This window comes from Conger conger, chromosome 15 (assembly GCF_963514075.1).
Source record: "Conger conger chromosome 15, fConCon1.1, whole genome shotgun sequence".
NCBI lineage: Eukaryota > Metazoa > Chordata > Actinopteri > Anguilliformes > Congridae > Conger > Conger conger.
In genome coordinates this window covers 12,796,173-12,810,294 of record NC_083774.1, presented here as the reverse complement: position 1 = coordinate 12,810,294, position 14,122 = coordinate 12,796,173, and the positions used below count along the sequence as shown (strand labels likewise).

General features: G+C 51.8%; 1 protein-coding gene across 3 annotated transcripts in view; it reads left to right on the top strand.

Moving 5' to 3' along the window:
• The window catches only part of scaper (S-phase cyclin A-associated protein in the ER), a 102,048-nt gene that overhangs the window by 75,013 nt on the left and 12,913 nt on the right, over nt 1–14,122 (top strand). For all 3 annotated transcript variants that reach the window (XM_061222574.1, XM_061222573.1, XM_061222575.1), the window contains 4 exons: nt 1,360–1,483; nt 5,398–5,627; nt 8,327–8,482; nt 11,646–11,883. In XM_061222574.1, the coding sequence (XP_061078558.1) occupies nt 1,360–1,483; nt 5,398–5,627; nt 8,327–8,482; nt 11,646–11,883 (748 nt within the window). The remainder of the gene's footprint in view (nt 1–1,359; nt 1,484–5,397; nt 5,628–8,326; nt 8,483–11,645; nt 11,884–14,122) is intronic.

Here is a 14,122-nt window from a genome sequence, read left to right as displayed (position 1 = left end):
TCGGGTGCCCAGAATGCACAGTTTTGGAGCGGGCGTCTCGTGTTACCCCCGTCCTCTGGCTGAATGGGGCCTGTATCACCGCTCCTCTCAACCCTGCTGCTCCTTTTTCACGCTCGCTGTCCTTCAGGACTCCACGGGACCGCTCCCTTCCCCTCAGAGCCCCCCGGGCCAGAGCGGCCGTTCCCACAGGGCGAAGGGCATCGTGGGTAAAAATGCGGGAGGTAAAAAAACAGGATTGAAACGAGGCCAGCAGCTCTGGCTCCGGTTCCTTCTCCTGAAGCTTTTGCTGCCTCTTTTTTTTTTTTGTCTTCTTAAAATATTTTTTGCTCTGACGGCAACTGATTTTATCGCTGCTCTGTGCTCTTCTAACGGGTTCCATCTGTATTTCCACGCAGCGGCTTTTGAAACCGCGGTCGCGAGGACCGCTCTCGCCGACCGCAGCAGACTCCGCTCCCCCGTGACGTCACGTTATTATTTGGTTAGTCTGCCTTCGCTGCCAAAGTTATTCTTTGCACTTTGCTGTGAATAGCGGTATTGAATTCTCACTAGCCCCCTCCCCTGGAAAGTAAAATGTATATTTTTGTCCGTGGGCAGATATGGACAGACCGGAGACCACATCTTTGCGCCCGCTCCTCGCTCTGCGCGGCGGTGAGGTTCTGCCGTGAATGAGTAGCAGATGTTCAGGTTATGGTAGATATCAAAATATTTACGGTCGCGAGGTAAACGGTCTCCTTCGGAACGGCCCAATCTGATTGGCCGCTTTCGGGGTGCGGAGAGACGCGAGCCTTGGGTCTGCGTGGAGGAAGCGGCGAGGGAGTTTTCCCGGCAGTGGGTGGGCGAGGAGAACATTCGGCTGGACTTAAAGCCAGGCGGGTTTGGCGGTGGTTTGTACCTGGACCTTCGCTCGCCTTGGCGTCTGGCGGAGCCGGCGAGGCCGGCTTCCCGCCGTCGCCATGGAGCATTTGCCCTCCAGACTCCAGAAGTGCTCCCCTGTCAATCATTCCTGGCACTTCCTGTTTCGCTGGTCCTGAAGAATGCGCTTTACTTTCCCTAAAATAGAAACCAGAGGGGGAGGTGGGGGAGGGGGGGGGTTGAGTGTGGGAGGACCAGAGGAAAATTCCCCCCCAAGGAAGACTGATTATTATAGCCGTGCAGTGAGAGCCATTACGCTGAATTTTAACACAATTAGCGATTGATTCAATAGAGCAGCGGACCACCTCGTACGCTCCTGTCAGCTCGCAGATCAGCAGAAACATGAGACCCGCAGGAACGAGGGGGTCCATCCTGGAACATGTTTGATGGAAGTTTGTGTGCAGACCAGTCTGTTTAATTTCTCAACCCCCCTCTCCCCCCCCACAGGTCCCTTTGCAATGCAGTGAACACCTTCTGCCTGGCCTGCTCCGGCTGCTATAGCAACTGCTCCTACGTGCTCTTCAGCAACAAGATCACCTTCCTGATGGATCTGCTGTTACATCAGCTAATGGTAGGAGCGGCGTCGAACGTGCGCTGTTAACAAACGCTTTGACATGACCGCTCACGGGTGATCCATTCCGTACAGAGCGCACTCAGTGTGTGTGTGTGTGTGCTTGTGTGTGCGTGTGCGTGCGTGTGTGTGCCCGTGCGTGCACGTGTGTGTGTGTGTGTGTGTGTGTGTGTGTGTGTGTGTGCGCCCGTGTGTGCACGTATATGTGTGTGTGCGTGTGTGCGCATGTGTAACTATGTGTGAGTGTGAGAGTGACGGAGAGAAGAAGACCTGAGCATCTTTCTGCTGTTGCTTTTCTCTGCTTTGGTTCTTTGCCCTGTCTCAGTTCCCAGGGTTCATTGCTCTGGCCTCCTCCAGTGGGATCTGGCCCTGTGGATTCCTTTATTATGGGATGTCTGGAACAGTTAGGGTGGCAGTGCTGAGGGCCCCTCTGGCTGCCAGCTGTCTGTCCATCACACGGTGTTTAGTCAGCAGCTCTGTGGTTCAGTGGCTGGGTGAGCGGACCAGCCAGCCAGGCCGTCTGCTAATTGGAAAGCTGTGTCATGCACACGTCTCCCACGGTCCGAACGCGGCTCAGCAGGAATTAGCGCAGACGTTTCGAGGTCCTGAGCAGGGCTTTGATTAACTGAGAAAACAAACGAACCGCGCTACCTTCTTTCAGCAGGCAGAGAGCGTACAGTACGGCATGGAAGCGCCGGCGGAAGAATTGGGTTATTTTCCTGGCGGGGCGCGGTGTGTAGAAGGGAAAACGCCCAACATGCCACAAGCAAGCTAAAAAACAGGATCAAATAGGTGCTTTATCCAGGACTGATGGACTATATGAGACCTTCACCGGGAGCACGGTGAGCACACAGATAGCAGAGAAATGTACTCTGTTTAATGGACAGGGGAGATTCAACATCAAACGACGTATTCGTTCAAAAAAAAGAAAAGAAAAAAGATACGGTGCGATGTGTGTTTTGGAGCCATTGTTGAGAAACGCGGGGCCGTGTGTGGCTCTCTGTGCAACGAGAGCAGGGGACAGGACACAGACGTCAGGGTAGGGGCGTTCCCGGGACTTGTGCGCTTTGTCACGGCTTGTGTAAAACCCGGGCACCGGTCGGCAAACGCCGTCTGGTCTGTGCGACGTTGGCTGAAGACGAGCCCGCCCGGCTCTTGCTTGATTAGCCCTCCTGCTCTTGTTTGATTAGCCCTCCTTCTCTTGTTTGATTAGCCCTCCTCATGCGTCTGTATGGCTGGGTGTTGGCCCGAGGCGGCTGAGCGGAAAGGGCCTTTCTGAAAGGAGCGGCGGCTACAGTCCAGCGCCCCGCTGAACAGGCCACACTGCGGCCAGCCATGCGCACCCAGGAGACTGCCTGTGCCCCTGTGCTTCCACCGCCTGCCTACCTCTCTCCGCCTGTCTGCCTCTCTCTGAATCACTCTGCCTGTCTTTCTCTCTCTGTATCACTCTGCCTGTCTGCCTCTCTCTCTGTGTCTGTATCTCTGTCTAAGAGACTACCTGTGCCTCTCCACCTCCACCTGTCTGCCTCTTTGTTTAGCTCTGTCTGTCTCCTGCTTGTTTTGCTCTCTGCACTCCCTCTTTCTCTAGCCATTTCTCTCCCTCGCTCTTGCTATCTGTCTCTCTCCAGTGACCCCTAAGTAAACACATTACCCCAGCCCCCACTCCCATGGTGGAGTTCCAGTCTGTAGCAGTCATGTTTCCTGAGGTTTGGGGGAGGGGGTGGCAGGAGTGATGAGTGACACGGTTAGCAGCACCCCTGTTCCCGCCCTCTAACTGCCCCACGCAGACAGCCACCACAGCGTATCACAGCGTGCTGAGTTCTGGACATGTTTTTAAGAGGGTTGATCAGGGATGTCTTTCCGTGGTGCATTTTGAACTTGACCTGTGAGGATAAGCAATGAGCTGCCTAAGTCCACTTGGGACACGCACGCATGCACACACACACACACGCACACACATACACATACACACACACATGCATGCACACACTCATTCAGTGTCACTGACATGCTGATCTCTGAGGCTCTGCCTAATGGTGCTACTATACCTGTGTGGTGTGTGTTTGTTTGTTTGTGTGGGTGTGTGTAGTCTGTGTATTTGAGTGTGTGTGGCAAGTGCGCCACTGCCGTTCAAATGTTTGGGGGTCACCTTTTCTTTTTCTGCTTTTTCTCAAATGAAAATATTAAATTTTCTCTTTGTAATCGAACCATTCACAAGAATTGTGGAAATATTTTTTTCCATTGAGTTCAACAGGAAAATTAATCAGGAGCAACAATTATTGTAGTATCTACTGTGTATCTGGCAGCAGCTCGATGGTTTGATTTTTATACCTTGGACCCTTGATGACTTGATGCCATTTAGCCAAGAAATGTGTTCCATACTGTATCAGCATAATTCAGCTGAATCTAGTCCCACCCCACAATACCCACCGAGATCCATTCACAAGCAAAAGGTTTTAGTATTGCTTGTAGGACAACCTGAAAATAATACATGCAGACTGATGATGTTGATAGGTCAACATCAGGAAGTCCTGGCATACAAAGGATATGCAACCAAATACAAAACATGACTCTACTACATGGTGAAATCAAAATGTATAAAAATACCTGCACTTTGTAGTGAATGTGTGTGGTTTCTGTTGTTTGTGTGTGTGAGCGAGAGAGAATGCACTCATGCAGTTATGCGATTGTCTGCTGGATTACATCAGCAGAGAGCTGCTATGTTTACCTGTCCAGCCAAAATTCAAGTCCCACAGCTCCTCCCCGACACTGTAATAACAAAGCATATGCACACACACACACACACAGGTTGAATATGCAGAGGGAGATTGGCTCTCAGTGTGGAGGATGAACACAGAATACCTCCCATAAGCACCGGCGGTTTTCTTCAGTCGTGGGGTCGCAGTGGTTTCCCTTACGCTGCAGAGGCTCCTCAGAGACTTCTCACTCTCTCGTGCCTGGCACGCCACCAGAAACAATCTGTTATGGTGAGTTTTAACCACCAACTCCGAGCCCACAGCTAATGAATAATGAAGCGGCTTGTGTGCGGTTATTTATGTGACGGAGTAACAGGATTCCAGCTTTAGCCTGATGGGCTTAGCACCAGACAAAGGGGAACTTATTTCCTTCACACCCTTTGTCTTAATTGCGCGTGCTTTAAATGACCCCGGTTTGTATTTTTTTACCAGCTGCTTACAGTGTTCACAGGTGCTGTCAGTAGCCGGAGATATTTCTGTGGGAGCCCTGCCACACAGCACAAACTAATAAAAACCTGAATCTGTCTGACCGACCCATGGCTGCAAGTGGCCTTCATGCGACCGATATCGGAGTGGACTTTTGGGCAGAGCAGAGGCATACAGGGCGATCTGATGTGAAGCTATTTCGCACAGTGACCTACATGCAACAAATCTAAAGGCGGCTGGGTTGCTTGGGTGCCTTTTAACCAGCCCGGGTTCGTTCCTCCGAGTGACTCCACAGGCTGTAGCGAGCTGTTGGTGGTCCCTCCACCTCTCCTCCATTCAGTGCTAGCTTTGGTACGACAAAATGCACAAATGTTGATTCCAAATTTGGAAGCCGAGTTAGACCGTTTTAAAATAATTTAACATTTTCAGTGGACGTTGAAATAAGTATCTATGATATTTGAATACCGCAAAATGAGATGATGTAAATGTAAGGACCGTGGTGGATCATTATGGAACCTGTTCCCAGTGGCTCACTCGTTCACTCACTCACTCACTCACTCACACTCAGTGTGTGCAGCCTCCTCTGCAGTAAGTAGCTGTGTTTTGCCTCTCGAGGCTGAAAATATCTGCAGCCTATTCGGCTCCATTTTCAGTCATTTAGCTTTTGGTTTGTTTTCAGGTGTGAACCCATCTACAGAAGCTGATGTTCTGTTTGTGTGTCCTCTCTCTCAGCTCTATGTCCCCGATGAGGACACGTCCATCTTCGGGCGCAGTGTCAACAAGCAGGTGTTTGAGGGCCTGACCACCGGCCTGCTGCAGACCAGCGCCACTGTCCTGGAGACGCTGCTGTCCTCTCGACCTGAGGGTTCCCGCGGAGACCCCCCCCGCATAACCTCCCCCGTTACCAAGAGCAAGACCTCCGCCCTGGAGCCCTTCAACACTCGCGTGCAGGACCTCATCAGGTGCTCATGCCCTGCCCCGCAACCTCCCCCCCCCCCCCTTCATAACCCCAGCCCTCTCCCTCACTCCATCTCCTTATCTTTAACACACCCCTCCCTTCTTCACTCCACCCCTCTCTCCATAACCCCAACCCCTCTCTCTATAGCCCCACCCCCTCTCTCCATAACCCCCAACCCCCCTCTCTCTGTAGCCCCACCCCCTCTCTCCATAACCCCACCCCCTCTCTCCATAACCCCCAATCCCTCTCTCCATAACACCAACCCCTCTCTCCATAACCCCAACCCCTCTCTCCATAACTCCCAACCCCTCTCTCCATAACTCCCAACCCCTCTCTCCATAACCCCACCCCCTCTCTCCATAACCCCCAATCCCTCTCTCCATAACACCAACCCCTCTCTCCATAACCCCAACCCCTCTCTCCATAACCCCACCCCCTCTCTCCATAACCCCCAATCCCTCTCTCCATAACACCAACCCCTCTCTCCATAACCCCAACCCCTCTCTCCATAACCCCACCCCCTCTCTCCATAACCCCCAATCCCTCTCTCTTTTAGAAAGAGGGGATGGAGAGAGGGGTTGGTTATGCACCAACCCCTCTCTCCATCCCCTCTTTCTAAAACCCCACCCCTCACTCCCTCAATCCACCTCTTCCCTCCTCCTCACACTTCACCCTGACCTTTTCTCCACCGTTTCACCACTCCTCCCTGACCCATTCGCCTTGCTCCTAGATAAGTAGATTTTTTGTTCTTGCTAAAATTATCTTTTTTATTTTTTTTATTACTATTTTTTTTTTTCCTTCTTTTTTATTCTCTGGAAGTATGCACTGCAGTAAGATTTGCAGCTGTGTTACTGCCGGTATCTGTTACCATCTGTTTGGACTGCCGCTCCCTCCGTACGAGACTCGGAGACCAGGAGGCCAAATATAAATGTCGCAACAAGAACCTCTTGAAACATTACATTTGGGAAGTCTCCAGAACGCGTTAGTTTTTTTTCCCTTTCTTGTCGTCAGATCTCCTCTGGGTCAGCCGATCCCGGCCTGAACTCTTCCCGCTGGGTGTGAGCTCAGCGCTCGGTAGACGCAGACACTTCCTCGTCTGTACCGTGTCAGAGCTGTCGATAGGCAGCGCTTCGCTCGTGGCACGGGGGGGGGGGGGGGGAGGCAGAGACGGGGCGACGGGCTCTCGTCTGCTGGGGTCAAGCAGACTAGCAGCCAAAAAATGGGCCTGAGGGAGCCGGCGGTGGTACGCCCCCGCCCGGCCGGCCTTTGAGGCGAAGCCAGTGAGGTTTCGCCGCGGTCCTGCGTGAGGAAAGGCAGGCCACCCGCTAGAACCGCGTCTCATCGGGCCGGAGCAGCTGCGGCCGTCCCTGTCGAACCCGCATCTGACCCGGCGGGGCCGCGATACCGCCAAAAACGGAGCGGGACGGGGGAAACGGATCTCCAGCGCGGCTCTAATCCCTCCGAGTGACTAATCTCTGCAGGCTGCTCCGACTTACCTCATACGGTGCATGTTCTGGGAAGTGGTCTGCGGGGGCCGGAGGTTATGGAATAAGTTCACCAACAGCATCATTTTTACTTGAATGTAGCTGGCTGCCTCTTCCTTCTCCAGAGCCTTAACAGCCTTAAACTGCTCTTTGTCTGTTTTTTTTCAGTGCTTAACAAACTCGCAAGATCTCACCATACTTTTTCTCAGTCGTAGGAGTCACCTGAACGTGGTTACCGTGTAAATAACGAATGCGTCAGGGAATTCTCACCCCGGTTCGTATGCGCACATGTCACACAGGAGGGCAAGGGGCGCCGGAACACTTAAAGCGGCCATTGAAACGGACACAGAGCCTCAAAGCAGGCGAGGACAACGGCGTGTTTAAAGGCCCTTTCAGCGGCAGCCGAGCCGGAGAAGAGGATAAAGTCGTAACAAGGGGGGCTTCGGTTCAAGTGACAGGTCACCTATTGAGACGCAGAGAGGGGGAGAGCGACGGTAATTGCCGGCGTTTCCTCGAGTGACAGCCTCAACAAAAAAAGAGCCGGGGAGGGGAGAGGGCGGGAGGAGGGAGTGTTAGGGGAGGAAGGTCAGGATTACAGACGGGGAGGGCGTGAGGTTGGAGTAGGCCATCCTCGGAGTAGGATATTGGAGTCGGTGGGGGGTTCGACATTCTTGGCGGTCCGGCGGTCCGGGACTCCTCCTGGTGCCGTCGGCTCGGTGTAGGCCCGAGGGCGGGGCCACCTGTGCAGGTGGAAGAGCGGTGCCGGCCTTGTCCCAGGAGACACGGCAGACAGACAGCCTAATGGCCCAATTACAGATGATTTGTTACTGAGTGGGCGGAGACAGACCTGTCAGTCTTGAACAGATTTGGCCGTATTGCAAGAAGTCAGTGGCAGGCTCCGATGTTGTCTCTGAATGGGTGCAGGTGTAGTGAAGATGACCTTGATGACCTTTCTGGCACTCATTGTCTGCAGACCTCTTTATCTGTTTTTTCAGTTATGCGTTTGCAGTCATGTTTTTGTCCATTGTTCTTTTGATGAGTTCATTTCCTGTGCAACCTTTAAGAATAAAATTTTGATCCTATCAAAAATAGTTTTTTCCACTGTAACCCACGGTGGTACCACTAACAAGTTAAAAATAAAACAAATTTGTGTTATTTTTTTTCTTGAAGATGTTACGAATTCCCCCTGAAGCTCCTCTGTTGTTTTTCTGTCCTACAGCTACGTGGTGAACATGGGTTTGATAGACAAGCTGTACAGCTGCTTCCTGTCAGTCCAAGGCCCGGTGGACGAGAGCCCCAAGATGGCCGCCTTCCTCCAGCAGGCCACCGCTCTGCTGCACAGCATGTGCAGGCTGTGTTTCGCGGTGACAGGCCGGTGAGTGGTGTCCCCCAACCCCACATGCAGGCTCCTCCGCAACCAGCCTCATTCAGTCGAAGCACATATCCTGAGCCAATTGCCACACACTCAAAGTCTATGTGTGTCTGCTATCCTCTAACTGGATCTGTGTGGTCCTTTTGACAAACTCGGTCTCAGTGTGGAAATTCCATACCTTTGCCTATTTACCTCTGCATTTATATATGCGGGATATGCCTCTCCTGCCAAATGTTACTTTCCGATTCCGTACAATTTGAACTCGGACGAAGGCACCACTTAAGCAAAATGGCTGACGGGTACAGGCAGTGCGTTCTCCCGTCCAGAGAATCCGTGCTCTCACGTAAGTCTGAGTACGTAAGTGCGCTGGCATCGGCCCCGGGGCCCCGTGCCCTTCACCTGCTGCGCGCTGTAACAACGCCCAGCAGTCTGTCGTCCCATGTCACCATGCGCCTGTCCCTGAATACCTGTGAGAAAACGCAGCGCCTCGCTTGTGCTCAGAACGGGTAGCAGCAGGGTCACCCGGCCGGCCTGTCCCTGGGTGTTGGGAGGTCACTGGAAGTTTGGCATTAGTGAGTCACGCGGCTTTCCCAGTTGCTGCCAAAATGTTCCGCCCAAGAATTTCCTTTCCCTAGCTGTATCGGAGGCCAGAACTGAAGATGGGCGCGAGTTCTGTCTGGAGGTCAAAACGAGTTTCATAATTTTGCTGCAAATCATAAACTGGTTTATAAATGATGCTGTTTTAATTGCCTGGCACGAGAGTTCTGGACATGGGGGTGCATGACTGATTGGCACCCTTACGGAGAGTGAGACTGTTTAAATCTTATTATCTTTGATTGAAATAACCCAGTGAGGAGTGAGGTCATTTAAATCTTATTATCTTTGACATTAAAAATTCTTTCAAAATATGGTAGACTCTTCAAGTTGGGGGAGGGCAGGGTGCACGTCAAGTCTTCATGATTGCCTCTGTACTGTAAGCTTGAAAGCAGATCAGTTTTTCTTTGTGTGGTTGGTTCCTCAGAACTGTGTGGATTTAGCATCTCACCTGTCTTACTGAGTACCATGTCTCTTTGGGATGCTTGGACTGATCTCTAATGGAGATCAGTGGTGATCTTTTGTGGTGATGTAGCTGTCTTGGCGGTGATTGCAGCCAGGAGCGTAAATAACTGCATTACATCACATCACAGGCATTAGCAGATGCTCTCTGCCAGTGCGGCTTATTTTGTTTGAAGAAGTGGAGTCACGATCTGGCTTTCGAGTTTGTAGAGCGTATAAGGGAAAGGCTGCTCTCTCTCTACTGGAAAGGAGCTTGTGATCATGATTGGGGCAAATTAAATCAAGGGTGTTCAAATTGGCAGAATGATTTTTTTTAAATGGCAGAAGAACAGATGAGACTCCATTACAGAGCTGTCTAGTCCGGTCGCCTTATTGAATTAATGGTGGACGGACGTTCACTGCAGGCCTCTCGGTAACCAGACCTGAGGGACTCCCCTCGCTCAGAAGGCCTTGTGAGGCAGCACAACCGCACAGGCTCCATTTTTAACACAAAATGAAAGTGTAGAGTAGAAGGTTACAGGCCTTGTTCACCTCAACGGCATTTACAGCAAGCGTCCCATCATCCTCCTTGCCTCACTTTCGTGTGAAAAGTGAGGCTGATGCGCTGAACCACGACAGGCCGAGCGGGACGTGCTCGTCTTCGGTTACGTCTCCGACCGAGGCCCGTCGCCCGCCGCCCCGCCGCCCCGTCGCCTCCGGGGGTTCTTAAGGGAAGCTCTCGAGCAGCAGCCCGTGACGTCCACCAGAACGCCGTGTGAGAAACGCATTGATTCCGGGGTGGACGGGGCGGTGGGGCGGGGTGCGGCCAGGTTGGGTTCTGTCCGGTGTGAATTACCCCTCACACGGCCAGGGAACTTACCGACCCCTTCACCACGGGCCAGTTCGGGAGCCCCCGGCCTTCTGGAGGGAGGCGGCATGACTGGCGCAATCTCACGCAATCAAAGCCTCCTCTTGTAAGAGTTTTTGGCACACGCCTTCCTACCTGTTCTTGGCATCCGGGAGGGAAACGGATACCTCCACGTGGCCTTACTGATAGGCAGTTGGGCGCAGTGGTAGAAGGAGGCCTTTCAATTTGAAGGTGTAATGAAGGTGTTTACTGATGCCTTATAAAGCCTCTATTTAAAAATAAAGTATTGAGTGTCAGTCATCCGGTAGCGTAGTCGAGATGGAAACGTGGTCTAGTACCATACTCTGGATTGAATAATTTGTAATAGTAAATCTTTTCATTCAGATCCCCCTCTTATACACAGCACACCGGGGAATAAAAGCCTCATTACTTGCCTGGCTTGTTAAACCCGGTTTGCTTGCGGCCATATGGTGAGATGCATCCCCTGAATGCCAATTGTCTTTGCCCAGAGATTCCTGTAGGAACAGGCGGCAAGAAGATCTTAGACTTCGCCCAGAATATAACCCAGCCTCCTGTAGACCTGTGAAATGGCAGCAGTTCTCGGTCCTCCCACGCTGTCCCTGGCATGCTCTTTGGGCAGCCCCAGTTCTCTTCACCGGATCGTCCCAACTACTCCAGCCCCTCACCTGCGCCGTGGCAGACGTCAGGGGCACGGTTTTTCTCCCTCTCCTAATCTGCCTTCCACAACAAAGGCGTTCTCCCGATGCGCGTTCAAGTTGCGGTGGAAGCGGTGCCGCCGGTTGTCAGAACAAGTCACGGTCCCGCCGTGTTAATCCTGCTCTGCTCCTGTTTCAGCTTTCAAAAGGGGGTGCGGGCGGCTGGGTGGGGGAGTAAACACAGTGCTTCAAAACCTTGGGAAAGTGCACCTTGCGTTAGGCCCAGAGGGGCAAAGGAGGGTATTCGTTACATACTTCTGTCATGTTTAAAGGAGTCAGCATGTTTTATGTGTTGTAGTGATTGAATTTTCACACCCTTCCCCTAATTCCAAGTGAAAGATGACCCTTCCCTCTTCCCCCTTTTCGCTTTGCAGCTGTGAAGTCCTTTTGCTTGACAGCCTACTTCAGCCCTTTTCCCCTCTCCTACTACTAGCGCCGTCCATCAAAAGTCACGGGCTGCATGCTAAAAGATGCATTTAGTTGTGTTTTCTGTAGCACAAACCTGGAAACCGTCACCTAACGCCGCCATTGTGGCTCTCCTCTCCAGCGCTCCCAGCATCTTCGACAACAAGCGGCAAGACCCCACGGGGCTGACGGCCCTGCTGCAGTCCACCGACCTGGTGGGCGTGCTGCACACGCTCTACTGCATCCTGCTCCACGGCTCGGCCCCCGAGCCCGCGTCCGCCGGCCCCCAGGAGGGCTACCCTCCCTCCGTCATCCAGGTGGCCCTGCAGGGCGTGCGCTTCCTCAACAGCTTCGCCCTGCTGGACCTGACGGCCTTCCAGGTACTGGCTCTGGGAATTGCGTATGGTCTTTATTAAACAGACGCCATCATGCAGAGGGATTTATGCCAAAAATGATTTGTGGTGAGCATTGTGGCACAAAATGGCTGCTGTCGTGTCACCCAGGTGTGGGTGCTGCACATTGGTTGTGGTTGACACAAGTTCCCCCTCATCACTCTAAAGTGCTTTGAATGTGAGAAATTTGCTATATAAATGTATCTATCTATATGCGGTTTTCTTTTTATCCTTTTCATTGTTTATTGCCAATGTCTGCACCTGGATATTTACTGAACCGATTCAAGTTGAGTGTCTTGTGTGGGGGTACTATGGTGGTGCACCACCTGGGAATTCAGTATAGTTCAGTTTCATTTGTATAGCGCTTTATACAGAGACACTGTCACAAATATACTTTACTGAAAAACAGAAAATAGGAAAAATTGGGATTGACCCAGAAACCAAGTAAAAAATAAATTTAAAAAAACCTTCGAACACAGACATGTGACAGTTTGTCCAATTGTGATTCCATGCACCAGTGAGTTTTTTTCGATTCCCGTCTGTTGTACATGTTACCCTGAAAGTTTTGTTCGCTGGCCAAATTAGCTTCAAAGCATATTTCAGATATGCTTCCTTGCTTTTCATGAAGTACGGTATAATATGGTGCCCTCCAAAGGTATGGGAACAGGGGAGAGTGAAATGTGTTATTGTTTTATATTCAAGGCATTTGGATTTGAGATCAAAAGATGAATGTGAGACTGAAGTACAATCAGCTTTCATTTCATTGTATTTACATTTGTACATGTTTTACCATCTTGCCGAGACAGCTGTTTTTGTGTCCCTAACAATATGAAAAAGTGTTGTGACTGTACCCGTTCGTCATGTTAAAGGTTCCTTCCTACGTATTTCCTCAATTCGCTTCGAGTAATAGCCCTGTCAAGGCATTGTTATTTTTTCTCCCTGTGCGCCGTCTCCTAATGTTGTCGCATTGACAGATGACACGACACGTCCCTTGGCAATTGTGCAACTTGGCTTATTTTAAAAATGTTAAATATGTAGGAGCCGTTTTGCCTCGGAGACCGTTAGCTACCAGGAGTAGAAAGCTAAGGTCTTGTAGCTCGCTGCAGTACCGCCCTCAGTGTTATGTAGCACACATCCTCCGTACTGACGTTCTCTTCTGGGGGAGCCGTAAAAAGCTCTCCTCTGCGGGCAACCTCTCACCGACTCACTTGCAGGGGTCCCCACCCTCCCCCCGCAACCACAACACCGCGGTCAAACGACCACTTTGCAGGAGAAAATACTACATGCGGTCGGTCGGGGAGGGGGGGGTCCCAGAGCTCCCCAGCTGCCATTAGGAAGGGACGTTTCCTGCGGGGGAACAAAGCTGACCCCGCTACGCAAACGTGCGCGCCCTCTGACCCGCGGTAATCCATTAAGGTCCGGCGGCGCGGGACGGGTCAAAGCGCGGGGGGACGCGTCCGATTAGCGGAGGGGCCGCGGCCGCCGTCCCGGGCCTCGGAGAGGAAGAGGAGGGCGACGTGCACTAAATCAGCCGCCGGCCCCGCCGCCCGCGAGGGAGGGTGCCTGGGCGTATTTCACTGTTTAATGCACTGCACTGATCGCGCCGGGAACCCTCTCCCTCTCTCCCTCTCTGTCTCTTTCCCCCCCCTCCCCTCTATTCAAAACAGCTGGCGGTCAAAGCTGTCCGGCCCAAGAATTTTTACGAACGTTCTAAATGAAGTTTTTTTGGGGGGTTTTTGAAATGGCCTCCTGGTCCGCTTTACCCTGTTCCGCAAGCTTTAGGCTCAGATGAAGTCTTCATCATTGTAATTTCCCAAAAGCTGCTTTTTTTGAGGCATCAAAATTGTGCAATTAGAGGCGGTCCTTGTCCCAAACTTGGTAGTTGGACACATACAGAGCAGGGAACTGCAAATGAGGATGGGATATACAGCAGGCTTTGGGATCCCCAGGAATTATTGTTATGTGGCTGTTCAGAGATCCCCCCCCTCATACCAAATCTCCAAATTTCCTGTTCCATGATCTAAAATGTTCTGTCATGCTGCCAAGTTCAATAAATGCTGTCTGTGGGATTCAGATAGTAGCTCATTTGCAGTGGAAAGTGGGGGCTGGTTCTTCTAGCAGTGATGGTGGACCCTTTAGCTCTTTGTCTGTGGTACTGATTGAGCCTAATCCACCCAACTAGCCCACTGTGGTTTATCCTGAACTCTGACCTCTTGAAGATTTATTT